Here is a 14,908-nt window from a genome sequence, read left to right as displayed (position 1 = left end):
AGCTCTGGGTTTGGGTCATCATCCTGTTGGAGGATCCATGACCTGCAACTGAGACGGAGCTTTCCAACACTGGGCATATGTTTTGCTTCAGAATGTCTTGATGGTCGTGAGATTTCAGTGTGTACACTGAACAAAATCAAGGCACCCCATTGCAGATGCAGCAAAGCAGCCCCAAAACATAAGCAAGTCTCTTCTATGTTTCACAGTAGGCATGGTCTTCTTTTCTTTAAAGCTTTATTTTTTTCATTTTTATGTGCTCCAGTTATGCATTTTCTCAAATTCCATTGTGATTTTTTTTTAATGGTTTTGTTCCAACAGTGGAGTGCTCTTCTTCCATTGAGCCCACTGTCACTTGAAAAGTGACGGATGGTCTGATCAGACATTGATGGACTTTGACCTTGGAGGTCAGCTTACATGTGTTTGGAAGTTGTCCTTTGTTTTTTGTCTACCAGTCTCACTTTCCTTCTGGGGTCGATTTTCTTCTTGTGGCCACGTCCGGGGAGGTTGACTACAGTCCCATGGACTTTAAACATCTTAATAATATTTGTAGCTGCTGTCACTGGAACATCAAGTTGATCAGAGATGGTCTTAAAGCCTAAAATGCTTATCTATAATTTCCTTTCTGATCTTCTCAGACAACTCTCTACCAATACCAGATACCAAACAACAGAGTGACTACCTTTCTCCATTTAAATAAACTGAATGACTGATTGCATGACTGGAGTTGTGTGTGTGATACTAATTAAAGAAAACAGCTAGTTTGAAAAATCACTGCAATCCAGTTATTTATGGCCTTTTCTGAAGGGTACCAACAAACAGGTCCAGGCCATTTTAGGATATCATGTCGAATAAATAATACTTCTTTTCACACTTGCTTCCTTTTACTCTATGACAAATCAAAGGTGTGCTGGTATATGTGGGACAGTTGCTTTTCATTTACTCAATTTTCAGGAGTTGTACAGCACTTTATCAAGGAGCTATAAGGGTGCTAACAAATGTGTACACCTGCCTCCTGGAGAAACTTTCAGAGACAGAATTATGACCTCAAATGTGGAGGTGCTGATCCTCATCCCTGCCGCTTAACATTGAAGGTCACGGTCAGATGAGGCAAAGTGGACATTATTTGCAAAGCTACCTCTAGCTTCCCTAATTGAACATTTTTACTTCCTTGGCTGTTTTGTTATCCTCTCCATGAAAACCACAAACAGAAGTGGTGAAAAGACACAGCATAAACAGAGTGTGACACCAACAGTAAACAAATTCAACTTAAGACAAAAGTATTTGGATGCAGTTCACACTTCTTCATATAGGAAACAAATAGCATGTAAAATAGCTCTGTTACCCTGTATGCCTGCAGCTCCTTCACCAGAACATGGTCATATGCTGTTTCCAGTTCTACAAAACAGAGAGAGGTGCTGATCTACTGATCCATGGTCAGGTCCGAAACCACACTATTCCTCCTGTATCGTTTCTTCCCTGTAGCACCTCTGCCTATGCCTTATTGAGAAAAGGCCAGTTGATCATTTATGTTTTTGTGATTTATTAAAACTTTCTTTTTTTCCCCCTCTGGAAATGGTTGTTTATGTATCCCCAATATTTCTTCTGTTCTCGCTGTTGCTCTGTCTGTACGGTGACGACAGAGCATTACACTGAATGGACAAAGAAGGCCGAAGCAACTCAACACGAACGGGGCCAGTACTGCATCATTTATTGCAAGATATTCTGGGAAATTACAAGAACAATAAATCACAGAATTTCCAAGTACTCTAGAAATATTTAAAAGACAGAGGTCTCTGTGCAAGCCCCTTCTGTTTCTGCTTTAAGGTAGAAACCTCTTTTGACTCTTACCTGTTTGCTACTCCATCAGACCCTTTTTTCTATTACCATCAGAAGACCATCACTGTCTAGATTTTTTTTTTTTTTTTTAAATAGAAACAAGATTGTGTCAGGTGTAATCCTCTATCAGGACGGCTGCTCATCTTCTCTCTGAAGTGCTTACTTAAGGGTTGTTAGTACCTGTGGGTTTGCACATCTTAAGTGTAATCCTGGCAAACTGGACTGTTTAATGAACTGAACCACCTTTTCCAATATCAAATTATCACATCAAAGTCTGTTGTCCTTCCTAATCTTTGATTGTTTAAAATTATAGTCTTTCCTAATTTCTGCAAACTGTATACACTGAATGGCAGCCATGCAAAAGGCTGTATGGAGGAACAGGCGGTTTGCCTTAACCAGCAGGTGTACTTCATATCGAGTGTCTGTGTGTAAATATACTTTACCAAGTGTTTCTCAGCTCCAGGAATCTCACCACCTGTGGATATTCCCTGGGCTTACTTTTGCCTCCTCCTTCATCCAAAACAAAGTCTGGTGGTGAACCAAAGATGGCTTGGTGTCATAACAGTGTAAAAAGGCACAAGAATCTGTCCCCATATTCACAGTTGGTTACTACCTTGGTAATGCTACTCTTGGGATATTGACTAGCTCCTTATAAAAATGAAATGGGAAGCAAGGGTCCAAGAAAAATAAAATTAAAGGATGGAAACATAAATGTTGTATTGATATTTAATTTTTAAAGTGTTTTGCTCAAACTTTGCTTTTGAAAATGACAGAAAAAAAAATTTAACGCAATGTTTCAAACTCGAAGTACATCTTGGTTATCTTTTATCTTTTACACAAACATATAAACAATCGCACACTCTGTCATACCTTAGTATCTCGAAACATGACTGCACTTTCTAGACATAACAGGCAGTAGTGTTGCTATCTCTCAAGTGCTGTCATGTCTCACGCACTAAAAGAAGACCACTGACCAGTGACTGTCAGCCCTTTGGCTTTTTATAGAACGTGCACACTTTCAACATGGTATGGTCTATTTTGTACTGGAATGAGTAAAATATCACTATTAACATTTCTTAAATGTACATATCTAATAAGCACCAAAAATATACTGAAGCTTATTACTGTATTTAAGCTGTCCTCGTTTGGATGACCACACCACACACAAATATACAGGCCTCTGAATTGTGCACATTTGCTTATTGTTAACAAAAGAATAGGCAGGAAATAAGAACCACTTAGGTAGTACAGCAGTACTAAAATACAGCACGAAAGGAGGATGTGGTTTGGGTGGAATAGTTGCTTTTATTTAATTACTAGCTGAGTTACCCAGCTTCACCCAGAGCTAGGACCCATGAGTTTGTGGGTTTAAATCCCACTACTGACACTGTGTGATCAACAGCAAGACAGTTCACATTCCTGTATTCCAACTGGAAACACAAAAGAACTGTAGCTAATTGTATATCTGATGTTGTAAGTTTCATTGAATAAAGGTGTCAGCCAAACAATTATATTATTATTTAGAATGGCTAGCACTGCTTCACATACAAAGTTCAGCTAATAGGAACAAGTCAGCAAGCTGCTATATAAAACAGTGTTCTCCATTATCTGTGACAGGACCACCCATCCAACCACCAGGAAGTCCCTCTTGCACATTCTTAAGGGTGCCATGCTTTGTTGTACACACTCTAACTGGTGACTCTAAATAATGTTCATGCAGAATGAAGAACTAGGAGGTCATGCTAAAACATTTAGCTTGTAGAGGTTGGAGTAGCATGGATTAGGGAAAGTTTGCTAAAAATTCTCTCCTTCCTTAAAACACTACTTGGCATACTGTTGATTTGGTAGGATGGGAAAAAACAAACAAACAAACAAAAAAAAAAAAAAACAAACTCCCAAAGCAGAAATGACATTCCACCTTGATTTAAGTAGGTCAGCCGAGCGAATTCTCTTTACTTATTTGGATACCATGTACATTTTCACTAAATATTTAATCCTGGGAAACATGCAATTCAGACATTACACCATTGGGTATACCTAATGGTCAATTCTTAAAACCAAAAAAGGTCTGAATCACTGCCCCTACACTTCATTGTCACTCATAATAAAGGATTAATATAACCAGAGGCACTTAACTATCAATGAAATGCCACCATTTAAGACTGGCATCCAAGGACTCCAGAAATTGGGAAAAATCATAGTATCTTCATGCTTCTACCGGTTGCTTAGTTGTAAATTGCACTTTTCCACTTCTGCTACAGAAGACATGACTATTATTATCTTTAGAATACTTAAGCCAAAAGGAGGAATTCAATGCTCCAAGAGTACTGCATTTAATAACAAACGCAAACAGTATTTAAAAAATATCATCACATGAGCATTTTCTTTCAGGACGCTGTTGAAAACAAAAGCAATGATATAGTCTTGTATCCTGTTGGAAGGTATGACCCACAGAGTGGCTATTTTCTTTTCTTTCCACTGCCCTTCTGTTGTGCTTTTCCCTTCATTCCTCTTGTGTCCTTTTTCAGTCTCCTATCAACCACTTTGAATTGTCCTTTCACTCCAGCAGGCCTTCGTACCTTTGGTCCAGCTGCCCTTTTAGCTACAACATATGTGATCTCGCGCTTCTCTTTACCAATACCCGCCTTCTTGTAAATGCTGAAAAGACAAAGATGACAAAGATGAACATGAAGAATATTGGGATGTGCATAACCACAAGTCTAGAAAGCTGACAGGAAGTCAGCAATGGTGTTTCAATACAGGTAGGCGAAGTATCACATACCTTTTCAGCTGTGCCACCTTTTCACGTTCCGAAATGTCCACCGTATTCACTACAGCCTCTGCTTTCTTTTTTGCCTGTTCCATCTTTTTGAGCATCTAAAATAGAGAGGCACACATTAGCAGCGGACCTGTAGGACAATGACCCAGGGTCCGGCGTATCATTTATGTTAGCCTCACCCTCCTCTTCTTGCGAGCTTTGGCTTCTGCCACTTTCTTGATAGGCCGGGCATTAATTTCCTTCCAGCGTTGCTTGTATTCTTCCACCATTTCACGAGTTAGGGGGATGGGCTTGGTTCTGTGTTTCCTTTCATCATTAACAAACCACTCAGGAGCTTCATACTCCTCCTCATTGAAAGCATATCTGTTACCGAATATACAACCAATTTATTTGCCTTGAAAGACTACACAAGACTAAAGTCTTGGAGACTACACACTGACCTGTGACTTTCCACTACTAAAACTGGAAACAATTCAATAACCCCACAGAAAGCAGTAAGTGACCACAGTGTCAACCACAGAGGAGACAAACATGCAGCTTAGAAGGGCTGGAATAGAACAACAGTACATACACACCTGTTAAATGAATCATCTACAAGATTTCGCTGCTTCTTCTTTGATGTAGCTAGCACTGTTCCCAGAGCAAGTCCCTCAGCATCCAGTATTCTGGCCTTTTTATCTGGGAGTAGGAATGAATTAAGTAAATATTTCTGAGAAATGCACATCAACACAGAATGTCTCATGTATTTGGCACCTTCAATCCTCACCCTAATTCAGAGCTGGAAAGGGCAAAGACACCCTCAAATAATTTTGTTCCTTAAACCCCAAGTGAAATATTAGTAATAATTTAACAGTTATGACGTTCACAGTCTTACTAAAATTCATCTCATCTTACATTTTTTACAGCTTCCCCATATATTCCACCTTTGTTTGCAGACTACATAACCTTGCTCATTTACTGTAGCAGAAGCACTACCAACTACTGCAAAATCTTCAGTAAAACATAAAGAACAATAAAACCACCACCAGACAAACCATGGCTTTCAGGGGTGGCAACAATTGATAAAAACTAAACATGCCTGCAAACTGAATGACAGTCTCTAAGGTGATGGTTTATGAACGGGTTATTTTAGGTAGCAAGAGTTGGCAAAGGTGGATGAGTTTAAATACTTGTTGGGATCAACAATACACAGTAATGGGGATTGTGGAAGAGAGGTGAAGAAGAGAGTGCAGCTAGGATGGAATGGGTGGAGAAGAGTGTCAGGAGTAATTTATGACAGACGGGTATCAGCAAGAGTGAAAGGGAGGGTCTACAGGACGGTAGTGAGACCAGCTATGTAATATGGGTTGGAGACAGTGGCACTGACCAGAAAGCAGGAGACAGAGCTGGAGGTGGCAGAGTTAAAGATGCTAAGATTTGCATTGGGTGTGACGAGGATGGATAGGATTAGAAAGGAGTACATTAGAGGGTCAGCTCAGGCTGGACGGTTGGGCGACAAAGTCAGAGAGGCGAGATTGCACTGGTTTGGACATGTGCAGAGGAGAGATGCTGAGTATATTGGGAGAAGGATGCTAAGGACAGAGCTGCCAGGGAAGAGGAAGACCTAAGTGAAGGTTTATGGATGTGGTGAGAGAAGAGGTTTGCAGGTGATGGGTTTAACAGAACAAGATGCACAGGACAGAAAGATATGGAAGAAGATGATCCGTTGTGACAACCCCTAATGGGAGAGGCCAAAAGATGAAGATGATTTTAGGTAGCTAACAGTCTGGCTAATGTTAAATAAACGTGTTAACAAGCTAGGCTGGAAGCTTATGTCAGTAGCTCTCAATGTGTGGCCTAGTAAAAATCTACAGTTCACAGGCGCTAGTCAAGTGGATCACATGATGACAGTCATCATATCAGACCAAAGTAATTTTTAATTTCTCAGGTACATCAGTTTCATTATATACATTCTTGGGTATTTACATAACACAATCAGGCTACTACATGATCGTAGTGAAAGGTCTAACACTACCACAACTGTGCACACCATCTTGAGAAACTAACAAGATTAGTGTACAAGAATAAGTGAGAATTGTGTTAATGAAAAAATCAGGGAAATGGCTTTAAAGGCAACAAACACCTGAGCCCAGAACCATTCTGTTTATTATAATTCTTTTAGACACCATCATGTTTCTGGCTGAATTTGTGCTGTAGGATCTGAAGATGAGACTCTGGAGGGCTATAGTAAGTGCATTTTTTTTTCATTCTAGCCACTTTATTAAATGTGTAAATCATTTCTGTTGCTAAAGGAACATGCTTCTTTTGCATTAACTTTAATTGATTTGTATGTTACTATTCATAATTTTTCTTTCATTCTTAACCATAAACTGACCAATAAACATATGCAAAATTTGAAATTTGATCACCTTCTTTAAACTCAAGTGTTTTTGGGTGGGGGTTGGATGGGGCATTAGAAGCCAATTCTTGCTGTTAATGAAACAAGTTATTAAATTGTATGCCTTAGGTGACCTTACTCTGGCACATCACGCCAAAATTGTTGATTTGCGGTTTTAATTTAATTTTTTTGTGGAGTAGAGCAGATCAGTATGTCTCAGATCATCACTTTCATATAATTTTATTGAAACACATGTTGTTTGATGGACACAAAGGTGAAAACAGGACAAAGCTGCTGTCTCACTTTGAATCTCATTATTGTATATCCTTGTTTAATGGAAAAAGAAAACTGAGGGTTCGGGGTATTAAAAAACAGGTTGAATAAATTTATCATAAAAGAAGCTTGTTCCATACCAACAAACTATTCAGCAATCAGTTGTTTACTACTTAAGAAAGTGGCTGGGAGTGCCGTGTCCCAGGATCTGAGTTTAGCCCTCTGTACTTCAGTACCAGAATTGACTACAGTGCTCTTCTGTTTCTGCTCTGCTCATTTGTCATCATCATCCCTTATTATCTCTTTCCTATTTAAACTCTGTCCCTCTCTAATTGAACTTTTATTGGTCACTACAAAGGTCGCTCTTTACAAGTTGCCTCAAAGTCAGTCTCGAGAGCCCACCTCTGGCCATTGCACTCATTTAATTCTAGGTAGCTGGTGTTGTGCGCTGCTTCAGTTGTACATTAGCGGCTGTTCTACTGTCTTCAGGGCTGAAGGATTTGTATGAATAACTGGCTGAAATCCTGGGCTTTGAAAAGCAAATCTGGTTTAAATTTTAGTACATTTCAAATAAATACTTTAGCAAAATAATTGTGGCAAACCCAATGTGTAATTAGGCTAAAAAGTAACTGTTGCTCGTTGACACTCCATTGCACCTTCAACAAATGTGTCCTTTGTTTGACAAACTAAGCACCACTGACTTAAATGAAACATGTTTTCTTTTGATTAAATTAGTATATTTGTTTTGACAATTTTAATACAAAAACAATGGAAACTGAATCTATAATGCTGCTTAATTTCTTAGTGCATTTTCTCTATTATTAATGAATATAAATAGGTTGCTTTAATATTTTAATAAAGTGTTATTTCCATATTTTGCAAAATGTCCATATTTGATTATAAAATGTCCTTACATTTCAGGAAAAAAAAGGAAGAAAAAAATGTCCACCCCTTCCCTAATGCTTACTAATGTTTTCAATGGGGACCACCTGGAAATCCTGGTCCTCCTCATTGCTTCTTTTCTGCCCTTGAAGTGGCTTTCTACTCTTCATGTCTTGAATCTCCCTGAAAACAGGAGAAAATTGTATTTTTTTAGAATGAGAGCAAAAATATTTAGCAAAATGAACTTGACAAAGACAAGGAGATTTTACAAAATGAACTTAAGGAACTAATTTTGAATCAGATCTTCTTTTTTAATTACTTTTAAACTGGCTATAAAGTATCTGTTACTTAAAAGGTTGGTTGAATTTATCTGAAATGAGGAACTATATTTCTGGGATTTTTTTTGCCTAAGTAGATTGGTAAGAGTGAATATTGTGTAGGGTCTTATTACACAAAGTGGCGTAAAAAAGTATTTGCCCCCTTCCTGATATCCTCTGGTTTTGCATGTTAGTCACATTAGACAAAATGTACTATTAGATAAACCAGGGTAAACATATAACACCACTTGTAAATTGCTACTTAATATATTTAAGTAATAAAATTATCCAGCACCTATATGGCCAAGGCGAAAAAGTAATTGTCCCCTTGGTTACTCACTTAAACAGCTGACGAAAGTGAACTGGTAACCAGACTATGCTGATAAAAAACTGTCAAACCTGATTACAGTCGGCTCTGTTGAATCTAAACCTCACCATACACTAACTCTTACCACAACACTGATTCAATGTTGAAATTTACAATTCAGGAAAGGGTTACAAAGCCATTTCTAAGGCTCTGGAACTTCACCACATCACAGTAATAGCCATTATTTCCAAATGGAAAAGATTTCAACCAGTAATGAATCTTCCCAGGAAAGGCCAAAATGCCAAATTACCCCAAAGACACAGGAATGACTCATTCAACCAGTTACTAAGAATGCCAAAAACACACATAAAGAACTACAGGCCACTCAAGCTTTAGAGAAGTTCAAAGTTTATGACTCCACAATAAGAAAGACTGACTAAAATGGATTTCAGGGGACAGCACAAAGGTAGAAACGTCTGCTATCCAAGAGTAACATCACAGCTTAGCTCACATTTACAAAGAAAGACATGGATGATTCCCATACCTTCCTGGACATATTGTGTGTTCACTCAGGGTCCTGTTCTGTAAAACTGCATTTTGTCTAAATGTGTACATCCAATCATCGTGTAAAATACATAAAGAGTGGATTTTATGAAAGAGGCAAAATCATTTTTCACAGCACAGTAGGTTAGGTATCCTTCCTATTTTAGTACACATTAACAAATTAGCTGTATATACAATTTTTAATTAAAAACTTTGATATAGAAGGTCAAAACATCTTATCAAAACATAGCAGCATTTACTTGCTAAACCAGTGTGGAAAGAGTTTCTATATCACCAGTGTCACAGCGACCTCAAAAAATAGTCCTGCACTCCATCTTACCATCCAAGCAATTCAGCAAGTGATTTACATTTCTTTAGTGAGCTACCATGCAGAAAGTTTCAAGCAGAGAGAAAAAAAAAAATTATTCTCACCGCTCATCATCACTGCTGCTGCTGCTGCTGTCGTCAGAATCATTATCAACATTGGTGTCATTTTCAGTCTTCTTTTGGTCATCTTTTTCCTGTGGAATATCTGCAGGTTTCACCTCTTGATGATTTGACAGAGTATTTTTTGGGGCCTTTTGAGTGCCTTTTTCTAAATAAATACAGTAATTTTCATTAAAAGTAAAATTTAAAGAAAACAGTATGATGACTCAGAACCAGGATAGGTAAGTTAGTGAAGTGATTTAAAACAAAAACAAAAAAAAAAAAAAGCATAGAATGTGTTTGATAGAGTTGCAATCGCTAAGGCGGCCTTTCAAAAGCAATCATCAGTGAAACTGGGAGAAGAGCCCTGTATACAGAAGGATAATCGCTCTATATCATTAGTACATGGACCATAAATTAGCACAAAGCTATAAATGGCATGGAAGAAGAAGATGGGCATCAGAGTTGAGACAATAGGATTTATTATATGTAAGCAGTAATGCTGTACCTTTCTCACAAATAACCAATTTTAATTGAATAAAAAAAACGATTAAGTAAAATCTGTTGTGTGCGAAGATTTAACTAAATATAGGACTTGGTGAGGATTACATGATGTCTAGTTAAGTTCTAATCTACAAACCACAACCGGGGAACAGCTGTGATGCTGTGTGTATACAAATAAATTCAAGATAACTTAACACAAGAATAATGCAGAATATATAGTGTGTTGCCAAGTATTCATACGTCTCAGAGTTTGTCCCGCTTTGTCACAATACAACCTGAAAGTGACGGATTTTTGTATGGAAATCACACAAAATATTTATTGTGACACAAACAATAATTAAGGAAAAAAAAAAAATGTGTGCATAGGTATTCTACGGAAGCCGAAAGAGGACGAGCAATATGTTTTGTGTTTTGTCTCCTTGAGATAACAGACTAATTTTATTATAAGATGTTGAGAAAACAAACTTTGTTTTCTCGAGATAATGGAATAATTTATTGAGATATCGAGGAAAAAAAAAAAAAAAATTAGTTTTCTTGAGATAATGGAATAATTTTATCATGATCGCGAGAAAATGAAACTTAACCTTTGCTCCTGCCATCAGGCTCGCTTTGATTGCAATGCCTATAAAGTTGAAGCCTTGCTAACCGTCTTCTTAAATGGTGGACGCTAATATTATTATGTTCTAAATTAAGGCACAAACATATTTCAGCCTGTGTCAGCCCTTGATTGAACAAAAATGTGATGCGCTGATCAAATACTAGTCTGTTATCTCGAGCAAATAATTTAAAAAAGTAAAGATATGGCATGTCCTCTCTCAACTTCCATAGTATTCACACCCCAAAGCCAATACTTTTTGAGCCGCCTTTTGCTGCAATTGCAGCTGCAAGTGTCTTGGGGAATGTCTCTATTAGCATAGCACATCAACTCACTGGGATTTTTGATCAATTCCTCAAGACAAAACTGTTCCAAATCCTGCAGGTTTGATGGGTTGCATTGGTATACAGTAATCTTCAAATCATGACACAGATTCTCAATTGGATTGAGGTGTGTGCTTTAACTAGGCCATTCAAGTACATTTTGGAATACACCTTGGTTTTCATGTTGTTTGCTTTAGTGGTTTTGCAGAGTAGGGACCTTTCAGAACAGGTCATAGTTATATGGATGTTCATCTTTAAACCACTCCAGTATAGCTTTAGTAGTAGGTTTAGGGATATTATCCTGCTGGAAGGTGAAACTTTGTCCCAGTCTCAAATCTCTGGCAGTCATGTTTTCCTCAGGAACTGCATTTTATTTAGTGTCATTCATCTTCCTTCAATACTGACCAGTTTTCCTGCCCCTGCTGATTAAAAACATCCCCACAGTATGATGCTGCCATGACCATGCTTCACTGTGGGAATGGTGCTCTTGGGAGTAATGAGAAGTGTTGGGTTTGTGTCACACATGGGGTTTCTGATGATGGTTGAAAAGATCAATTTTTAAGTCACATTTGGCTAGAGAACCTTCTTCCATGTGTTTGGGGAGTCCACCACATGCTGTTGGCCTAACTCCAAATGAGTTTTATTTTTGTTTTTCTTTAAGCAGGTCCTTTTAAAGCTCCACTCTGTGGAGTGTATGGCTGACAGATACTCCCACCTCCACTGTGGATCTTTGCAGGCTCTTCAGTGTTATCCTTAAAATTTTTTATAACCCACCCTGCTATAAACACCACAAATGTGTCTTTAACCTGTTTGGAATACTCCTTGGTTTTCATGTTGTTTGCTTCAGTGGTTTTGCAGAGTAGGGACCATTCAGAACAGGTCTACTTATATGGAACTCATGTGACAGATCATTTGATATTTTGATTGGACACAGGTGGACCCAATCACCTAGTTAAGCAAATTCTGAAGTTACCTGGTTGGACCAAATCTTATTTAGTGGTTTCATAGTAAAGGGGATAAATACATATGCACTCAATTTTTCACAGTTTTACTTGTTTTTCTTCAATATACAGTGGCCTCCATAATGTTTGGGACCAAGACTAATTTTTCGTTGATTTACCCCTCTGCTCCACAGCTTAAAATTTCAAATCAAAAAACTAAGACATGATTAAAAGGTGCATTACAGACTTGAAAGGTATTTGCATACATTTTAGTCACACCATGGAGAAATTACATTTTTATATATAATATATATATGTTGGCCTACCACTCTCTTTGAGATTACTGAGCTCACCAATGTATTCTTTCTTCTTAATGATAATAAAGACAGTTCATTTAGGTACTCCTAAGGTTTTACCAATGTCTCTGATGGTTTTATTCTTGTTTTTCAGATTCGTAATGGCTTCTTTGACATTTATTGACACAGCTGTTGTCCTCATGTTGAACGCTGGCAACTACAGACTCCAAAGGGTAGAAGCAAGCCTAGGTATCTTATGCCTTCATTAATAAAGCAATGGAACACATCTGAGTAATCACAAACACCTGTAATGTCAATTGTCCCAAACATTATGGTGCCCTGAAATGAACGCCCTGTGTATAAAGTGTTGTCAATTCTTGTTTTAATATATAACTTATAGTCATTAGGAAAGGGATATTTGAATTTCAACAGGAACCCATTCCCAGTAAACAGACCTCTGGGATACAGGATGCATATGAGGTGAGGGGCAGTGAATAACTGGCCGGATATTGGCATCCATGACACAGTTCAAGGAGACTTTAAGGAGTCAGCTATAATAATAGAGCAATTCTAGGTAAATGAAAGTCAAGAAACAAGAACAACCTCAGAACACATCAATATTTTAAAAGATAATATTCAGATTTTGGGAACTGTTACAAAAACTATGAACTTCTAAACACATGCAAAGAGCTTTAAGATGGACTTACCAGTTGTTTGTTCACTATAAAGCTTTTTAGTCTGACCAATTTCTATGTCCTCATCAGCATCTAAATCAAGTTCTGCAAAAACATCCTACAACAATTGAACAGAATGGAGTTAAGTAAACTAAATGTTACACATATCAGTGAGTGTAAATTACAGAAGAAAACTACCTCAAGTCAACAAAAGTACAGTGGGATTCATTTTGCAGACAACCATTTCCACTCAGTGCATCATCAATTGACCACATTCATTCCTGCCACCACCATCACTACATCATTATACTCCTGTTAAGACTCCCACCAACAGATTAGTAATGTTTTTCCCCACCTTCCCAAACCACAGGCTGGTCTGATGGTCAAGCTTTTGCTGTTTATCCTCTAGCTCCACTAGCAGCTCATTGCTGTTGCCCTCTGGCATCTCGTCTTTCTCAGTAAAAGTCACTCTAAAAGAGAAAGGGAATCCATGAGAAAATATATATGAAGCAACGACCAAAAAAACAGTAGTGATGGTAACAAAGATGGAACCTGTAACCCCTTCCAAGTCTTTTTCTCTAAAAATCATTAATGAACAGGTGAAATGTAGAGCAATACCGGGCCTGTCATGCATAAAACATTCATCACAAGTGACCAGCCGGTTAACAAACTATATTTTGTAAAGATCCCTACCTTTTAGAGGCATTTTTACGCTGATTCAGCTGATTCTGGCGCTCATTAATTTCTTCCAGGTCATCAGAGTCAAGGTCACTGGCAACAGAAACCTGGTCAGACTCATCTTGGTCAGATAGATAGATATCATCCTCTTCTTGCCCACCTTCCTCCAGCAAACAATCAGCAACACTCATGTCCCCACGTGAGATTTCACCAAGGACCTGTGGAACAAAAATCAGATATACTCTACCACTTATTTTTGGAAAGATTATTCTACACACAACTCCAGCTAACAAAGCCAAGCTTGTTACATGCATGCAATGTGGAACTTTGGTTAATACTGTACATTCATTCCAGATAACAGAACATAAAAAAACAAATCTCTAATATGCAACTTGTGCTTCTATTTATTAAATCAGACAAAGCTGTAGTGTAGGCTTAGGAGGTTTTTCTCCATCTTATATATTCATGGTAAGAAAGCTACTTCAAATTTAAATGTGGCAAAATATGGAAATCGACTTATGATGTCCTCTGCATTGCATAAAAATGAGTTATGGAGACCTTAATTCTTAAATGCTGTTCAGGAAATGCCAACAATTCCAAACAAATTGCCTTGCCTTGTTTTGAGAAATAGTCTTTAGAGAGAACATCCCTGTGTCTGTACTGTCTGCAATAGATACTCCAGGCAAGTCCATCTTGAGTTCAATGCGCTCCCGCAGCTTCCTTCGTTCTTTCAGAATTTTTTTCTTTTTCCTGAAGCAAAGACAATAAATGTTTATTAGGCAACTTTTTCATATAAATTAGTACAGCAGGACTTCAAATCCTCTCTCTATATATAAAAACTTTTCTGAAAATACAATAAATTTGTTACTCTCGCTTTAACTGCTAAAACATTGCACTTTAAAATTTAAGTCAGAAAAACTCCTCTTTACACATTGCCTTTCATAGCAACCAAGTCCACCAAAACAAAAATTATCTGGTAAATGGAACAAAGTTCTCTACAGAGATACCATACTAATTTAAATTTATATAATGACATCTCTATAAGTGGTAACCACACACATATTAAGGAATTACACAGCTGTTCAGAATGTCAAGAATTCCTAAAAAACTCCAACCTCAAGATGGAGTGCTGCTGAAAAAAAGAAGATTTTCCTAGT

The 14,908-nt window shown here is 37.7% G+C and overlaps 1 protein-coding gene across 1 annotated transcript in view; it reads right to left on the bottom strand.

The window, feature by feature from the left end:
• Positions 1–1,691: 1,691 nt before the first annotated feature.
• The window catches only part of ftsj3 (FtsJ RNA 2'-O-methyltransferase 3), a 60,791-nt gene continuing 47,574 nt past the window's right edge, over positions 1,692–14,908 (bottom strand). The window contains exons 12-21 of the mRNA XM_039764496.1: positions 14,366–14,501; positions 13,767–13,969; positions 13,429–13,543; positions 13,107–13,191; positions 9,747–9,909; positions 8,233–8,330; positions 5,191–5,293; positions 4,795–4,978; positions 4,619–4,713; positions 1,692–4,494 (exon numbers count right to left, since the gene is read on the bottom strand). Coding sequence (XP_039620430.1) covers positions 4,296–4,494; positions 4,619–4,713; positions 4,795–4,978; positions 5,191–5,293; positions 8,233–8,330; positions 9,747–9,909; positions 13,107–13,191; positions 13,429–13,543; positions 13,767–13,969; positions 14,366–14,501 — 1,381 coding nt within the window. The 3' untranslated portion in view covers positions 1,692–4,295. The remainder of the gene's footprint in view (positions 4,495–4,618; positions 4,714–4,794; positions 4,979–5,190; positions 5,294–8,232; positions 8,331–9,746; positions 9,910–13,106; positions 13,192–13,428; positions 13,544–13,766; positions 13,970–14,365; positions 14,502–14,908) is intronic.

The sequence above is a fragment of the Polypterus senegalus genome, chromosome 1 (genome assembly GCF_016835505.1).
Source record: "Polypterus senegalus isolate Bchr_013 chromosome 1, ASM1683550v1, whole genome shotgun sequence".
NCBI lineage: Eukaryota > Metazoa > Chordata > Cladistia > Polypteriformes > Polypteridae > Polypterus > Polypterus senegalus.
Note: the sequence above shows the minus strand (reverse complement) of the source record. Positions and strands in the feature narration are given on the sequence as shown.